This window comes from Bubalus kerabau, chromosome 9 (assembly GCF_029407905.1).
Source record: "Bubalus kerabau isolate K-KA32 ecotype Philippines breed swamp buffalo chromosome 9, PCC_UOA_SB_1v2, whole genome shotgun sequence".
Taxonomy (NCBI): Eukaryota; Metazoa; Chordata; class Mammalia; order Artiodactyla; family Bovidae; genus Bubalus; species Bubalus kerabau.
The window spans coordinates 105,035,414-105,052,135 of NC_073632.1; the positions used below are offsets into that span (position 1 = coordinate 105,035,414).

Consider the following 16,722-nt stretch of genomic DNA (forward strand, 5'->3'; position numbering starts at 1 on the left):
GATGGGGCAGCTGCTTTTTCTTTATGGTCAGGTAGTGTCGAAACCTGCTTTTTTTTTCCTGTTTTCAGAGACCTTGGCATGAATATGAACACAACTTTCAGATTATGTACAAAGTGGGAATGGGGCACAAGCCGCCGATCCCTGAACGATTAAGCCCCGAAGGGAAGGACTTCCTCTCTCACTGCCTGGAGAGTGAGCCCCGGATGCGGTGGACAGCCAGCCAGCTCCTCGACCACTCCTTCGTCAAGGTTTGGCAGAGTGCTGAATAAGTGTGTGTGTTCTGTTCGCATCTGGCACGTGAATGAAATTTGGAAGCTTAAATAGAAAATACCTGTACCTGAAATGGAAATGAGCTAAAATGAACGGTGCTGGGGAATTTTGTATGTGTTTTTTTCCTTTGGGCAGATGTTTGTTGCGGTTCTCCTTGACCCATGTTGGTGCTTGGAGGGGCACTTGGGACCGTGAAATGGGATTTTCAGGGGGACGGGTGAGAGGCAGTTTCCCTTCAGGGTATGCAGTCTGCTTGAGTGCAGGGTTGGTAGCAGCCAGTCTCTACTGAGGGAGCAGAGACAGACCGAGCACCGAGCAAGGGTCGTGTTAGAGCCGTGACGGTGGAGCGTGTGCCACGTGCAACGTCACCGAGGAGAGGCCTTTCACCCCGTCAGGTGACCCCAGCTCCTGCTTCCTTCTGAGTGACATGCCAGAGCCATTGGGGAGGGATTAGCCAGCTCAGGGAGCAGAGGCAGGGGTCGGGGGGACAGAGTGGAAGGGAGTCCACCTCCCGAGGGGGTGAAGCTGGGTGTCAGTGAGAGCTGACGGTGCACAGGGCGAGGATGGCAGCCAGCGATAGCGCCTGAGGGTGGGCAGGAACTGTGAGAAGGGATGTCAGTTTTATTGTTAAGCACAACACGATGATTGTGCTGTTGAGTGATGACTGTGGAGGCAGGAAACTAGGTAGGAAGCTGGTAACACGGCCGATAGGCTGGGAAGGGAGGTCGGGGTGAGGGATCAGCCACACACTCCATCCTAAAGGAGATCAGTCCGGGTGTTCATCGGAAGGACTGATATTGAAACTGAATCTCCAATACTTTGGTCACCTGATGCGAAGAGCTGACTCATTGGAAAAGACCCTGATGCTGGGAAAGATTGAGGGCGGGAGGAGAAGGGGGACGACAGAGGATGAGATGGTTTGATGACATCACCGACTCAATGGACATGAGTTTGGGTAAACTTCAGGAGTTGGTGATGGACAGGGAGGCCTGGCATGCTGCAGTTCATGGGGTCGCAAAGAGTCGGACACGACTGAGCGACTGAACTGAACTGAGAGGTTAAGGTGGCTGCGAGTGTGTGACTGACGGGGTGTGGAAGGAGGTGCGTGGGGGCAGGAGCCCAGGACAGCGCCAAGCCCTGCTCGCATCACCAGGTATCGGGTTCCGCTCACCAGGACAGGTCAGGAGGGCCCCTGGCTGAGGGGTGGGTCCGGGAGTGACGGTTTTCTCTGGTAGAAGCAGTTTAAGGTGTGTTAGGGATGCCTGCTGGAGCACGTGAATACTTTGGACTGGCACTCAGGAGAAAATTGGGGTAGGAGATAGGCTTGGAGACAGAAATACTGCTGGGACAGTATTTGGAGACAAAATGGAAAGAGAGCGGAACCGTGGAGAAAACATTTACAGGTCCTGATTAGGGGAGATGAGGCTGGGGGGATGGTGACGTTATTCCTGGGGGAGTGAAATCAAGGAGCCAGTAGCTTGGTTTGCTGCATAAGATACTAGGGATTTGTAACTAAATAAAAACGTGTTTATCATTTATAAGGCATATAAACAATTTTTGGTGACCTGTACAGATACATCCTGGCAGATACTGTCAGTAGTCAGTTCGTAAAGCCGGAGCTTGGCGGTGACGTCCCACTGCCCCGATCACACCTTTGCCCTGGGCCAGGCTCACTGCCGGAGCATCAGGGGGCACTGGTGAGGACTCACCCGTAAACCTGGCGTGCGGCACGCACGAGAGGGGCTCAGCGCTGTCCTGCCTTCCTCACAGGTCTGCACGGATGAAGAGTGAAGCTGGCGGGCCTGGGGCCTGGCGGAGCGCCTGTACTCGGAGAGTCCCCTCAATCACTACTGTACGTAACGTTTCCACGAAGACCACGCCCAGAAGCGGCGTCGCCCTCGCTGACCCTCCGAGACGGCGGCTGCCCGGTGACGAGCGTCCACCTCCTGCTGCTCCCGTCCGCGCCCCGTGCCCGGGGCCCCCTGAGAGCTGGCGCCCGCGAGGTGGAGAAGCTGCGTGCCAAGTGCCATTACTACTGTTCACGGAGCCCTGCCTCCATGCCCGCCGTGTCCCGGCCGACGGAGAACCGTGGCATCAGGGTAACACCGTCGACCTCTCCAGGTCCAAAAGCAGCCGTAGTGTTATCAGGCGTCCCAGGCCTCGTTGTTAATCTCCTGTTTGTCGAGTGCACTGACTGTGAAACCTTACCTTTTTTGTTGTTGTTGGCAAGCCACAGGTTTGTTCTGCAAAAGGCCGATTAATGAAATTTTAAGAAAAAAGGTTCTTTTTTCAATAAATGGTTTATTTTAGGAAAGCTGTTATATTGTCTCTCAGTGGTTTTCAGCTTCAGAGCCAACATGTTATCCATACAGAGGTCTGCCCTTGTCATTGCGGTGTCCCTCAACAGAACGGGCACCGTCAGGCCTTCAGGCTCTAGAGTCGCCTCGCTGCAGACCAGGAGAGAAACGAAACAGCACTAAGGATGTCGGAGGCCCTTTCAAGGCTCTGGGTGTTCCCTGCAAGTTCAGAGTAGATACAAGTTCAAGCCTTGTTATCACATGTTGGGGGCTCAGTTTTATTTTTAAATCAAGATGTATAGGTTCCAGGTCAGTGTATATACTGCTGAATAATATCTTGACAAGAAAGTGTCTTTTTTCAGAATGTAAATATTTCAGTAGTTAGTTTTTTAAAATAGCCCAAATTATCTGTTGTTGATGGTGTTCTTTTATTTCTTTTTGCTATTAAATTTTTTAAAAGATTGACCTTAAAGCTTCCTGAAATCTTTCTAGAGGGTATCTGACGCACTCCTGACACGTGGCAGCTGGCTCTGGGCGAGTGCTGGCTCAAGCACGTTCTGTCTGTTTTCACCTTCCCTCCAGGGCGCTGATCCCCTCAGCACAGAAATTAACGTCCTTGAGAAAGTTGGCCTAACAGAATGATTTGTAATTTCATTTTTTAAAAATAGCTGTCGGCGGGACAATTTATGTAACATTTAAAGTGTACAGTTCAGTGATTTTAGCAGAGCTGCTCAGTGCTGCAGCCATCATAGACTCCACCGCAGGGTCACTCCGTTTCCCCGAAAGAAAGCTCATGCCCATTTGCAGTCAGCCCTCCCCAGCCGTAGGCAGCCACTGAGCCACCAGCTGATTCTGTAGATGAGCCTGTTCTAGACATTTAGTGTAAGTGGGATTTCAGACTGCGCTCCTCTGTCGGCCTCTGGCACTGAGCCCGATTCCAAGGTTTGTGCGCGTGGTAGCATTGTGTTAATTGCACTATCCCTTTTTATTGCTGAGTGTTGATCCATTGTATGGATATACCACGGGATTTATTTATTCGTTGACTGCTTTCACTTTTTGGTTGCAGTAAATGCTGCTGCTCCGGACGTTTGCATACAGGTCTTCGTGTGGATCTGTATTTTCATTTCTCTTGAGAGTGGAACTGCTGGCTCAGAGGGTAAATCATGTTCAATTTTTTAACAATCTGTCAAACTGACAAAGTGGCTGCTGCATTGGCTTAAATTCCCAACCAGCAACACAGAAGGTTCTAGCTTTTTCCAGCCCTTGCCAGCTCTTGATACTGTCTTTTTATAGTAGCCATCCCGGTATATGTCAAGTGGTGTCTCATTCTGGTTCTGGTCTGCATTTCTCTGACCATGGTGAGCGTTTCTTGTGTGTGTTGATTTCTCTGACTGTGGTGAGCGTTTCTTGTGTGTGTTGGTTTCTCTGACCATGGTGAGCGTTTCTTGTGTGTGTTGGCTGTTCATCGGTCTTCTTTAGTGAGGTGCCTATGTGAATTTTTGCCCAATTTTGTATTGGGTTACTTGTCTTCTTACTAAGTTGTGAGAGATTTTTATACATTCTGGATACAAATGCTTTCCCAGATACTTGATTTGCAAATGTTTTATCCCAGTCTGTGGCTTATCTCTTCACATTTTAATGGTTTCTTTTAAAGTATAGAAATCTTAAATTTTGAAGTCTGGTGTACAAGCTTCTTCTTTATTGCATGTGCTCTTGATATCATGACTTGACTCAAGGTCATGAAGTATTTATACCTATATTTTCTTCTAAGAGTTGTATAGTTTTAGCTCTCATATTTAGCTCGATTGTCTATTTTTAATGTTTGTATATCATATCAGATAAAGGTCCAAGTTCACCCTTCTGCATGTCAATATTTATTAGACCTTGCATTCATTTGTTAAAAAGACTCTTTTTCTCTGTTGAATTGTTTTGGCATCCTTGTTGACATCACTTGAACACAAATCTAGGGGTTTATCTCTGGACTCTCAGTTCTGTTCCATTGATCTGCACAGCTGTCTTATGTAGAACCCCACTGTCTGGATTAATGTAGCTTTGTAAAGGAAGTTTTGAAGTTGGAAAGTGTGAGCTCTTCAACTTTGTTCTGCTTTCTCAAGATTGTTTTGGTTATTCTGGGTCGTTTCTGTTTCCCTAAGAATTTTAGGATCAGCTTGTTAAATTGTGGCCCCTACCACCCCCCGCCCCAGCCCCCAGCCAGAAAACAGATCTGCTCTGGTGAGAGTCATGTTTTTGTCATGATTTTGACCTTAGCTGGCAACAGTCGTTCTTTTAACTTATGGTGTTCCTTGTGGGCTTTTCATAAATGCTGGGTATGAGGTTGAAGATGCTTCCTTGTTTTCCTGGTTTATTGAGTTGCTATCATGACTAGATGTTTGACTTTGCCTGATGTTCTTTCTGCATCTACTGAGATGATCAGATGGTGTTTGTGATGGAAATGTCTGTGCTGTTTGGACTGCTTCACCCTCCCTGTAGCCCAGCAGCCTCCTAAGTACCCAGCCTCATCCTGACTTACTGTTAGAGGGTCGCCAGTCCTCTGTTCTGGGGTGGGCCTCTACTCACATGCTGCAGCGACCTGCCATCTCATCCTCCACTTGTTCTCTTCTTGAGTCAACTATTATAAATTTTAGAAGCACATTTCTTTTCCTACATTAGGTGATTTTTTTTTTCCTGGTCCATTCAGATCATTCCTGTTTGAGTGACTTCCTCACACCTGTGCAGCCTTAGTGGTTTCTGACCCACCTTCTGAACAGATTTTCAGCATCCCAAACTTTGCATTCATACCACTTACTTCATTAAAACTCAAGGGAACATAGATGCTAGAAATTTCAAAACTCTCCAGTCACTGCAACATGTGAAACGAGACTGTGTAACAAAATAACAAAGGTAAAAATTGCAGGAGTCTTGCTGGGTGAAGAGCTTCACCAACCGTCCTAGGAGGTATTTTCTAGATACTGAAAAGGTCTTAAGTTAGTGCTTATTATTGTTTTTTAATTAATCCATAACCCTAATATTAAAATAGGACAAGGTACAGGGACTGGGGAATGCCTCATTTGTAGCTACTTACCGTTTACTGGAGAAACCCTTTGCTTTTTCCCCCACTGATAACTGAAATTCACAGTGGTGACTAATTGCACTGTGGCTTCACTGTGCTCCAGAAAGGGTTCTATTTTTACTTTAGAGCAAGGCATCAAAAGGAGACAATTGAAATTTAGTTATTAAAGCCTCTACATCAGTGGCCCTTCGTGACTGGCTGCCCGCTGTGGCGCTGCGGGGGTCTGGGGGGTGGACAGGGAGGAGGCGGAGCCGGCCTGCGCCCTGCAGAGGGGACAGCACACTGGCTGTTGAGGTGAAGCTGGGTGTTCTGCTGTTTCTGCCCAGAAGAACGGTCATCTCCAACAGCCGAGCGTCATAAACAGACGTCAGGTGGTGGCAGGTGCTGGGAGTGGGTCTCAGCTGTCCCAGGTCAAGAGATCCAGGACTGTGCGCCGAGCCTGCTCTCTGGGGGGTGCCCGCTGCCCCGGACGCGCGGGTGGCAGGCGGGACAGGAAGCCCGGGGGCGTCTGCAGCACTCGGTCTCTGTGTAATGTGGTCAGAAGCTCTGAGACACCGACGCCAAGGATGCAGGCGGCAGGGACGCAGCCTCGGAGCTTGGGATGCCTGCTCGTGCGTCGTCGCCGGGTCCGCGCTGCGGCTCAGGTGATTGGCTGAGAGCTGAGCCCCCCAGCTTTCTGTGCAGGGTGGGGGTCGTCTCGGAGGGCTGAGGGACCAGCCCCGGGAGGCTTGCCCACCTGCGTGTGTGGAGGAAGACCAGTTGTGTGTAACTTGTGGCTCCTGGAGGCAGGGCGCGCGAGTCAGGGAACATATGTCCCAGCTCCTTAATCTGATGCTCTGTAAACAGCAGGAAGGGCTGCACAGTTAAGGCATCAGGAGCACAGCTGCTGAAGGAGGTGACGCTGACGCGGAACAGGTCAGCCTGAGTGACCGGCACACAGTCAGCGGGACAGTCACGCCAGCAGCCGCCCTCCCGAGCATCCCCAGAGCAGGAGGCGAGGTCGGGAGCTGCAGGTGGAAACGCAGCCCCCACATGACCCCAGAGGACGCGCTCCTCCCACTCAGACCCAGCAGCGTGACTGACAAACGCTGGACGGAACCTCCTGTGGTGAGTGGGGAACGGGTCCCTCCGGTCTGCCTTCCCATGTCCGTCCACAGTTACAAGTGAGTTCTTAAAGTCACTGTTTGGCTTGGGGACCAGCCAGGACGCTGCTCCGCTTCTCCAGGAGGAAAACCAGAAACCGCTGGGGCCCTGTCTGTGTCTGTCACAGCTGTTTCTACATTGCGGCTGGACAGTTGCTGGATTGTACATCTCAAGCGTTGTCTTTCAGATCCATTTAGTGTCTATTAGAAAAGCACATCTAAAAATCTTTAAATATCCTTAGCCGCTTTTACTCGGCTCTCTTTAGAGGACATTCCAGTACTGCCGTGTGATCCTACGAAAAAGGCAAACTGTTTCCTCGACGAACGGTAAAGAGGTAGTCGGCCAGCTCAGAACGCGCATCCATGCTTTCTCCACATCAGTCACAGAATGGTCCACTTCCCTTAAACTCATCTCACAAGCTTGGTGTTTTTTAAATCAAGTCCCTTTGTGGGCTTGGTTTCCTGGAAGAAGGGCATTCAGTGCCCCCTGCCTCAAAGCTACAGGCCTAGGACGTGGCTCCTAACACCCGGGAGGACCCTGCGCCGACCTCCAGTGTGAAGCGAACTTGGCATTTTCTCTTCCACGTCGGGTCTCAGAGCAGGCTCTGAGCAAGGCCGACCTCAGCCACCACGGAGACGTCAGACAGGATGTGACCCTGCACTCCGTCCTCCACTGCTCGGGGACAGAGGGGCGGCTTCACACCCACAGGTTTTTATCTTAGAAGAGTGACGCCCTGGGAACCAGCACTGCTCCCTGCTGAAGAGGCCGTGGCATCTGGGAGACCCTGAACACAGGTTAAGGGACTGGGGAAGGGGTGATGCGTTTCTCCATGGCTGTCTCTGTCATCACGGGACCGGAGAGGAGGAATAGCCAGGTCCCCGTCTCGCCAGACAGAATGCCCTCTCACAGAAGAGTGAGCCTCTGAAGCGCTGTTCAGGGTCCCTGCCGGCTCTTCACACTCTGGTCCTACGGCAGTGTCAGGAGCGCCCGAGTGTTCTCTCATGGAAGAGTGAGCCTCTGAAACCCGGTTCAGGGTCCCTGCCGGCTCCGCACACTCTGGTCCTACGGCAGTGTCAGAAGGAGCGCCCGTCAGTCCTTCCCTGGGAGGATGTTCTGCCGCCCTCCCCTAACCCGGACCCTGAGGTCTGCACTGTCCGCAGTCTTGTTCGTTTGCTCGTTGTTTTGTGTTTGGTCCCAGAGACAAGTTCAGGAGAACGTTAAGTGCCTGTGGGTCCCTTTCACGTTCCAGGCAGAAGGCGTGGGTGAATGCTATTAGGACTCCGATTACTGCTACTGAACGGGAAGATGACAGAAAAACGACACATTTTTGGACACCCCAGGGTAATTTCTGAGCGTTTTGTTGAGACACAGCAGCATGGAGGCAACTTTCTAATCGTTCTAATCCTTATTTGTTCAGTGCTGTGGGGTTCTTAAAGTGTGTTCACATGTACGGCCTCATTTCACCCTTGAGGCGACCCAAGAGGTGGGTGTTATCACCCCCATTTGCCAGTTGGGAAAACAGGGTTTTGGAGCAAATGAGCTGCAGGGTTTGAGCTGTGCAGCCTGGAGGGTGGCTGGTGCTCCTTACGGCTCTCCTCTGTCTCCCAGGGTGCTGGGAGGGCCTGGGGCAGGACCGCCCCGTCCAGGTTGGGCGTGGCAGGTGCATGCCTGAGCATCTCCGCTCCTGGAGGAGGCTGCACGTGCGACCCCCGCACGTGGCCTGACGCAGGGCGGGAAAGGCACGGGGGTCTCCTGCCCCGCCCTTGGGGACAGCAGGAAGAGCCAACCCTGATGGGGGCCTCATGGACCCTCCCTTCCCACGACCACACCAGTGTCCCCTTTTCACCTCTGCGGTCTTGTCTCAATTGTGCCCCGCCCTCCCTTAAGCAGAAAGCGCCTCTTAAACTCTCTCGCAACGTCCCTTGTGCCCGGTGAGCACTCTGACTTAAGAGCGAACCCAGGACGGGATTCAGAACAGAGTAAGCCTTTTACATAGCATCTGGCCACCGTCTATACGGGACAGCTCATCCCGTTACAGAGCTTCAGCAGACCAGCAGGAAAGACCGGGTGGCATGGAGCGGCCCTCCCCGCGCTCCGTACACGCACCCGGGAGACCCGGTGCCGGGGGGCGGTGTCTCAGCCTGAGGTCACGTAGCGTCGGGTTTTGCATCATCCCCTTCCGGAAATATCACTGCTTTTCTCCGCTCTTCTTTTGCACCTGGCGTCTGACGGCTGGCAGCAGTTTGCTGGAGGCCTGTACGCGGACTGTTACTCCAAATGCGGCCTTAGGTGCCACGGAGGAGAGGTCCTCCGAGTCAGGGGAATCTGCGCTTCCAGAAGGAAGGCGGAAGCGAGGAGGGGGGCCGGGACCGGGTACCCACGGCCGCTCAGTCCGAGCCTGTACAGAGGGGCACCTGGGCTCCTGTGTACGGCCCTCTAGTAAAAAGGAGCCTGCACTGCTTTAGGGGACCCAATGTCTGCTTGCTACGGGGATAAACAGAGGACTCCAAGCCATCTCTCACATCCCTGCAGGACTGCCAGCCGTCATCTCAGTGTTCAAGACGAGTCTGCTCGAGGAGGATCTTCAGGGAGTGGGCGCGTCGTCACGACTCAGGCTGGACAGACTGCACCTCAGGGTGGCTCGGGGAACCAGGGCTGCCTCTGGGGCGTCCCTGGGCTCCGCACGCGTGCCTGGCTAGCCTCCTGGCACTTGCTGTCTCCACACAGAGTCTCACAGGCTCCCGCCACCGGGAACCCACCTCCTCCAGCCACCTGGCCTGCCCTCCGCACCCCCAGCTCCCAGCTCCCTGCTCGGGAGCACTCTGCGGTCCGGGACTCCAAAATACAAGAAGGGGGTCTGAAGGGAAGGAGGGCAGCACTGTGTGCACACACCAGAGAGAAGCCAAACAGTTTAATTTTTGTTGTTTTTGTGGAGGCATAATTTAGTCATCTTACCAAAGTGTCTTTCACTCTGTAGCGAGCCAGGGTTAACAGAAAACTCAGCACCAAAGGATGGCAGGGAACCCCCCCACCCTCCGAGGTCCCCATTTCTGCCCTCCCCCCGCACCTCAGATACCCTCACAATGATCCCACTCAGCACACCTCATTCTCACGTATGTTCTTAACACACACATACACGCACTCACAGACACACACGGAAAGAACGAGACCCGAAGCCCACTAAAGCGTGCTGGGGGAAAGATTTAAGTACATCCTCCTCCCCACCTGACGCTGAGACCGCAGCACCTGCCTCCCCAGCAGGGGCTCCCCTAGCTTCATCACTGGGTCCCGCCCAGGGTGATGGCGGTGTCCACCAGTCCCCCCAAGGTCCCCTTCGGGTGGTGACACGTCCCGGGTCAGTCGCTATGTTTCTGCTTGCTGTCCATGTTGCCGTAGGCAGAGCCCTTGTCAATTTCCGTGACGCCTATCATCCATCGGACCCCCATGGAAGCTGCGGAAACAGGAAGGGCAAGTCAGAGGCCTGTGGGGACTCCGGTGGGCCCTGCCTGACGGAATAAAGAGGGGGAGCTCTGTGAATCTCAAGCATCAGCTGAGAGCTGGGTGGTCTGGGGTGCTTTTCACCATCCCTGCCTCACAGCTGCCCTTGAGCATGGGGCCAGGGTTCTAACTGGCCTGAGAGACATTAGAACAGAGCCAGGCTGTTCTGTGTGGTGAGTTTCAGTCCTTGGACAGTGGAGGTGAGCAGAATGGGGTAAGCTGTATCTTCCGGTGCCCATCCCTAGGACAAATGGTTCTTTGGTGAATACAATGCAGCAGCTTACAGGCACCTTTCAGCAAAGAGTAAGGAAGCGCGTTCCTGGACAATGCAGGGGCTCAAATAGTTATTTTAGTTTCCAGCATGTCTCAACACAGCTTCTTGTGTGAGTTTCAGAGCAGCAGACAAGCCGCGGCCTGCCTTTTCTCCCACAGTGGGATTTGGCCCAAAGAGATAAGAAGTGTAGGATGTACGCGAGAGCCCAGTTTAACCACCAAGAAGCTAAAAAACAGGATATGAAGGCAGGAGCTGCGGTTTACATGCTCCCTCCAGAGAGGACAGACATGGTGAGCTCCCTGCGTGCGGGGACCACGTCTACCTCAATCCCCTTGATGAGCCCGGCACCCATCACAGCCTGACTGCACAGTCTGTTTGCAGTACGTGTGAAAAAGTGGATAGAGGGGAAGTGGCCGAAACCTCCCAAGTGGCGATGCATGAGTTTCCAGAGCCTCAGCATCCTATCTGTGAACTGTCAGACGAGGGACCCGACGAGGACAGGGGTCCACCCAGCCCACGAGGCTCATGGAGCCCGTGGGTCCATTATAACGGGCTGCCTTCAGCCTGGGGCTAGCTCCGAACATCAGCCCCCCACCCCAGTATTAGAACTTTGTGCTGCAGAGTTGATGGCGTTGTGGAGCGAACCTGACTCCAGCGGTGAAAAGGCTTTGTCAGAGGACCAAGAAGCAGTGATTCAGGGAAGGGGGAGGCAAGGTGCGGGCTCAGGGGTGCTGAGGTCTTGGGGAGAGAGTAGTCGGTTCCTCCAAAGCTGGAGGCGCCCTGTGTCTCCAGCCGTCACCTGCGGGGAGCCCCAGCCTCCTCCAGAGGGCGCTGCCTTCCTGCTGCTGCTGCTGCACAAGGCGGGACCCATCCCCTCCGGCGGGGCCTGGAGAACACAGCTCCCCATCCCCGCCCCCGCCCCCCGCCCCCGGACACACGGCCAGCCAGGCCACACCCGGCCTGTGTAGCGGGAACTGGCTGCCCCCGCCATCAAAAAGCAGCAGTATCCAGGGAAGTATGGGCCGTGGAGAAACGGCGGTCCTCTGAAACGACGCCCGGGTCAAAGCCCGTAGCGATGAGCTAAAGGACTGAGCTGACCATCTCCACGTGGCAGCCAGCCAAGGAGAAGCACCCAGGCTGACTTCCCCCAAAAAGGTCCTGACCTGCTCTGAATGGCAAAGAGCCTCTGTCGCTTCCTGCTGGGACCTAGGAAATGGTTTTATTGCAGGTGAGGAGGAAGCGATTGTGACAAGAGCCCTCTGCAGAGGCCAGGAGCTCATCCCTGGAGGGGCTGGCTCCCCGTGTGCGTGCACGGGAGGGGGCAAGGCAGTCCTCCAACCCCGGGATTCAGGACTTCGATTGGGGTGCTCCCCTCTTCCAGGGCCTCGTCCTCCCCTGCCCCAAGAGGCTCCCACCCGGCCCAGCCCCAGCCCCGGCCCCGGCCCCGGCAGCCCAGACTCACCCACGAAGAAAACGAGAACAAAGCTGGCAAGCGTCAGGGAGGAGCCGCTGCTGACCATGTTGACGACGAAACGAAAGAAGGGGTAGAGGAGCATCGAGGCCCAGAAGAGCCAGTTGACGAGCGTCCAGGGCCGCCTCGGGGGCACCATGGGCATCTCGGGGAAGGTGCCCGTGCGGGAGTACTCCTCCTGGAAGGCGTCCTGTGGGCACAGAGCTGCTGACCGCCGGCCACCACAACCCAGGCCCGCTGGGTCCCACCCTCCCCAGCCCAGGCAAGGCCACGGGAGTCTCCCCAGCTCGACCCAAATACCCTAACAGCATCCCAGGGCCGACAGGGCGCTCACCCAGCAAAGCGCATCAGTGGTCCAGACGGCTGGCTCACCCATTATGGCCCAGTTCTCCAGGCAGTTGAGTTTTCTGGAGAAATGAGCTTCCACGCACCCGAACCCTCTACAAAAGTGCTGAATTTTGATGCTAAACCAAAATTAAGTGCTAAACTTTTATCCACTTGAGAAAGAGATGTCTAAAGTTGGCCATACTCATCTTCTTCCCCAACCAAGATGTACTGGACGATGCCATGTTCCGACTTCCCAAGGTTGTGATTAGAATGAATCCTCAGATGGGCCGCTTTGGAAGGAGAGCCTCTGGCTCTTCTTGGGCAGTTCAGGGGCTCTGCATGGCGGCTCCCGCCCACTCCCACAAACTCCTGCCCCTCCTCAACTTCCCTCCTGGGTCTCCTGGAGGGTGGGGGGAAGTCAGGAGGGTCTCAAGAAAAGCACATGATCAAGCAATTGTAAATAGACTGGACTGTGTGTGGAGTGTCCCACCCTCAAGAGGTAAAGGAGGGCTTCCCTGGCGGTGCAGCAGATAGAGGCCTCCCTGCCAATGCATGGATTTGACCCCCGGCCTGGGAAGATGCCACAGGCCACTGAGCAACCAAGCCCATGTGCAGCCACTCCTGAAGCCTGTGCGCCCTAAGGCCCCTGCCTCACAGGAGAAGCCGCCGAGGTGAGACCCATGCATCACAATAAAGAGCAGCTCTCTGGCTTGCGGCAGCAGGAGAGGCCGTGTGCAATAGCACAGCAAGCAGGACCCAGCACCAACGAAAAAAGGAGGTGAGGGAGCCACAGCCAGTCCGCTAAGCGGAGGACTTCCTTGGAAGTGACAGTGACGTGTGGATGCCCCACAGGATGGTACCTAACTTGCCAGTGCCTCCGGTTCCACTTCTTGCCAGAACTTGGGTGATTTTTCTCATCGCGGTGAAGCCTGGTAACAAGGGTGCAGTGGACTGGAAGTCTGCGCCTGCCTCCCTGAATTCCTATGCTGAAATCTTAACCCCAAAGATGAAGGTATGAGAAGGAGGGGCCTTGCGGGGTGTTATAGGTCATGAGAGTGGAGTCCCCATGAATGCGATTATGAAAGAGACCCCCAGAGAGCCGTCTCGCCCCTCAACCGTAAGGATGCAGCAACGTGGACGACGGCTGGGACCAGAATCCGCCCACGCGGGCACCCTCATCCTGAACTCCTTAACATCCAACCTCCAGAACTGTGGGGAAGAAGTTTCTGCTGTTTACAAGCCACCCAGCCTGTGGCACTTTGTTTTAGAAGCCTGCCTGGACTAAGACAGGAGATGGTACTTCTGTGCCTTAAAATAGAAAAGCAAAAGCTTTACTGGGGTGCATTTACATATCATAAAATTCACCCTTTTAAAAAATGGGCGAGTTTCCTTTTCTCGAATTTTTTCCTTCAATAGCCTTGATAGTGCTTTTCTATTGTAATAATGTTGGGCTTCCCTGGTGGCACTAATGGTAAAGAACCCGCCTGCCCAGGCAGGAGATGTAAGAGCGTTGGGTAAGATCCCTGGGTTGGGAAGATCCCCTGGAGAAGGGCATGGCAACCCACTCTTGCCTGGAGAATCCCATGGACACAGGAGCCTGGCAGGGCACAGCCCATGGGGTGGCAGAGTCGGACAGGACTGAGCAACTTAGCATGCACTGTGATGTCACAGTGAGGAACCGGGGATGCTTTTTCCTTCTCATTTCCACTAAGACATCTGCTAAGCCAGGATTTTTTCCTGTGTACCTCTAACAAGAGGAGAAGGCGCTCCCTTTCCTAGGAGTCAGCAGGATTCAGAATTCATATTCAGAGTTTTTTTCTCTGGTTCGATTAGAAAACCAAACCTCACCCAAGACCCCACTGTTCCCCAGTGTCCCTGTGACTCCCGCCAGCCTCCCGGGCTGTGTCCCTGTGACCATGTCAGGTGGGACGCGGATGCCTGGCTCGGGGCCAGACGTCAGCTCCGCAGTCCTCTCTGGGCTGTGTTATTTCCTGTGTAATAAAGTCCACCCAGCAGGGAGGAGACGGTTAATGGTGCCTCCATTTTTGGTCTCTGCGTCTTATCATTCTCTGGCACATTATACACCGGAAGTGGGAGCTGATTCCTAGAAAGAAACATCAACCCCAAAGTCTGTAGGAGCAGGAGGGCCTGCTGGCGGAGGACAAGTGCCCCGAGGCTACACTGAGAGCAGCTGCCACCGACGCACCGGCCAGGAGGGCATGGAGGCTGGGTGCCCACGTACAGTTGGACTAAGCGGGCCTTGCCAGCGTTCACTCGGCAAAAGAAATTTTCTCTTATGACTCTGGGGTAGAAAGGGAGGAAAAGGGGAGGAAAAAGAACGTGGGATGCAGAGAGCTGGGGGGTGGGCAGGGGGAGGCTTCTGGGAACAGCTCCCCCAGGCTCCAGCCAGGGCTCAGGCCCGGGAAAGTGGCGTTTGCAGAGGATGGTGCTGTGGGGCCAGGCCTGCCACCCTTCCAAGGAGTGACGCCCTCTGTGACAGTGGAACACCCAGCGGCAGCTTGAAAACCACGTAATTCCAATTCCCGAAGGCCAGTGCTCCAGATACAGCCCCTCCCGCCGGCTCCCTGCCCTGTGCCCCCAGCTCTGCACCGACTCAGACTGCCCTTGGCCTCGGGGACCCAGGGAACACCCACAGAGCCCCTCACAGCGTTGCTTCCTTCACCCGTGCCTTAATTGGCACAACGGTTGTTTAGTCGCTCAGTCGTGTCCGACTCTTTGCATCCCCAGAGACTCTAGCCCACTGGTCTCCTCTGTCCATGGGATCTCCCAGGCAAGAATACTGGAGTGGGTAGCTATTCCCTTCTCTAGGGGATCTTCCTAGACCCAGGGATCGAACACATGGCTCCTGCATTGCAGGCAAATTCTTTACCATGGATCGAACCCATGGCTCCTGCATTGCAGGAAAATTCTTTACCACTGAACCACCCGGGAAGCACCATGAATGGCAAACTGCTAATCCTTTCCACAAACTTCAAACTGTAACCCAGAGAAGCACTTTCAATTAGAGATGAAAAGTTGCAAACCACACAAATGAGAAACCATGAAGGCTCTGGGGAGCGAAGGGTCTAGCATCACAGGTAAATGGTGGCGTTCACTTGGGAGCCAGCCATGGGTCGCCAAGGAGAGTACTCCAGGGTGGTTAATGCTTCTCAAAGCTGGTGCCACCCCCAACCCCCAGCCGGGGTGGGGTGTCCCAAATGCTGACATGTAATACACGTACATTTTCTAGCTGTGAGATTTGTCCCACTTTAAGGATGGCCCTGTTCGCACAGCTGATACCCTTCCTGTTTTAGAGAATGCTGAAATGGCAGAAGCAACTTCCTTTTTATTGGCATCCCTGCTGGAACAAAGTGTTGGCCCAGAGTCCGTGGCTGCCCGCCCCCTTCGTTTTTTGTTAAGTCTGAGAGCTGCACCCCTAAAACCCCAAGCCTGGAGTCAACAGAATTGTCTTTTGACACCGTCCACTGGAAACGTGAGGGTAAAAAGAAGTCCCCCACCCCTTGGCCCCACGCGGTGGGCCACCGAGATTTTAAGCATGTCAAGCCCCAGACCCACGCAGGCTCCTGAGAAAACAAAGCTGATGTGGGAACCACACAAGTTCGATCACGTTTCCTCGTGGAGGCACCGCTGACCACCTTCTCTCACTGGTCAGTGGTTGGCCCTCAAGGGAAAAGGGCAGCCTCAAAGGTCTGCTCACCGCCCCGGAGACGGGCTGCAGTCCCAGGCCTTTGTGGGGGCAGGCCCCGGCCCCCCAGCCTCTGGCTTTGATGAATGAGCTGGAAGATGCCTGCTGTTCCCTTGTCTTCTGGACCTTAGTTTCCTCATCACGAGCTCGAGCGCTCTGACCTAGATGCTCCTTTTGAGAACTCCTTCCAAACTGAGCACCATCACTTCATGCTAAACAGTTTGGAGGGGAATCCAAGACCGTAAGAAGAAAAGGGGGCCTCCGAGGAAAGCCCAGTGGACTCGCTTTGCACAAAGACAGGCGAACGTCTGTTGCCGGTGGAGAAACACCTGCTTTGCTTTATAGGGTTTGGAGGCCACGTTTGTAGGTTTGTGTGTGTGGCTCTTTATGAAAGGATTCAGCTCTGAGGCCTTTTCTTAGCACAAATTTCAGGTTTTCTTCTACCTACCACTAAATGACACCACCCTTATGACAGAAAGTGAATAACAACTTAAGAGCCTCTTGATGAAAGTGAAAGAGGAGAGTGAAAAAGCTGGCTTAAAGCTGAACATTCAGAAAACTAAGATCATGGCATCTGGTCCCATCACTTCATGGCAAGTAGATGGGGAAACAGTGGCTGACTTTATTTCTGGGGGCTCCAAAATCACTGCAGATGGTGATTGCAGC

At 53.8% G+C, this 16,722-nt stretch overlaps 2 protein-coding genes across 6 annotated transcripts in view; one reads left to right on the plus strand and one right to left on the minus strand.

Moving 5' to 3' along the window:
* MAP3K4 (mitogen-activated protein kinase kinase kinase 4) overlaps positions 1-3,032 on the plus strand; it is a 107,173-nt gene extending 104,141 nt beyond the window's left edge. For all 3 annotated transcript variants that reach the window (XM_055536145.1, XM_055536146.1, XM_055536147.1), the window contains 2 exons: positions 69-248; positions 2,041-3,032. In XM_055536145.1, the coding sequence (XP_055392120.1) occupies positions 69-248; positions 2,041-2,061 (201 nt within the window). In that variant the 3' untranslated portion in view covers positions 2,062-3,032. The remainder of the gene's footprint in view (positions 1-68; positions 249-2,040) is intronic.
* A 6,695-nt stretch (positions 3,033-9,727) lies between these two features.
* The window catches only part of AGPAT4 (1-acylglycerol-3-phosphate O-acyltransferase 4), a 152,217-nt gene continuing 145,222 nt past the window's right edge, over positions 9,728-16,722 (minus strand). For 2 of the 3 annotated variants that reach the window (XM_055536149.1, XM_055536151.1), the window contains 2 exons: positions 12,015-12,213; positions 9,728-10,231 (listed from right to left, as the gene is read on the minus strand). In XM_055536149.1, coding sequence (XP_055392124.1) covers positions 10,137-10,231; positions 12,015-12,213 — 294 coding nt within the window. In that variant the 3' untranslated portion in view covers positions 9,728-10,136. The remainder of the gene's footprint in view (positions 10,232-12,014; positions 12,214-16,722) is intronic. The other variant, XM_055536150.1, reaches the window with a different exon arrangement.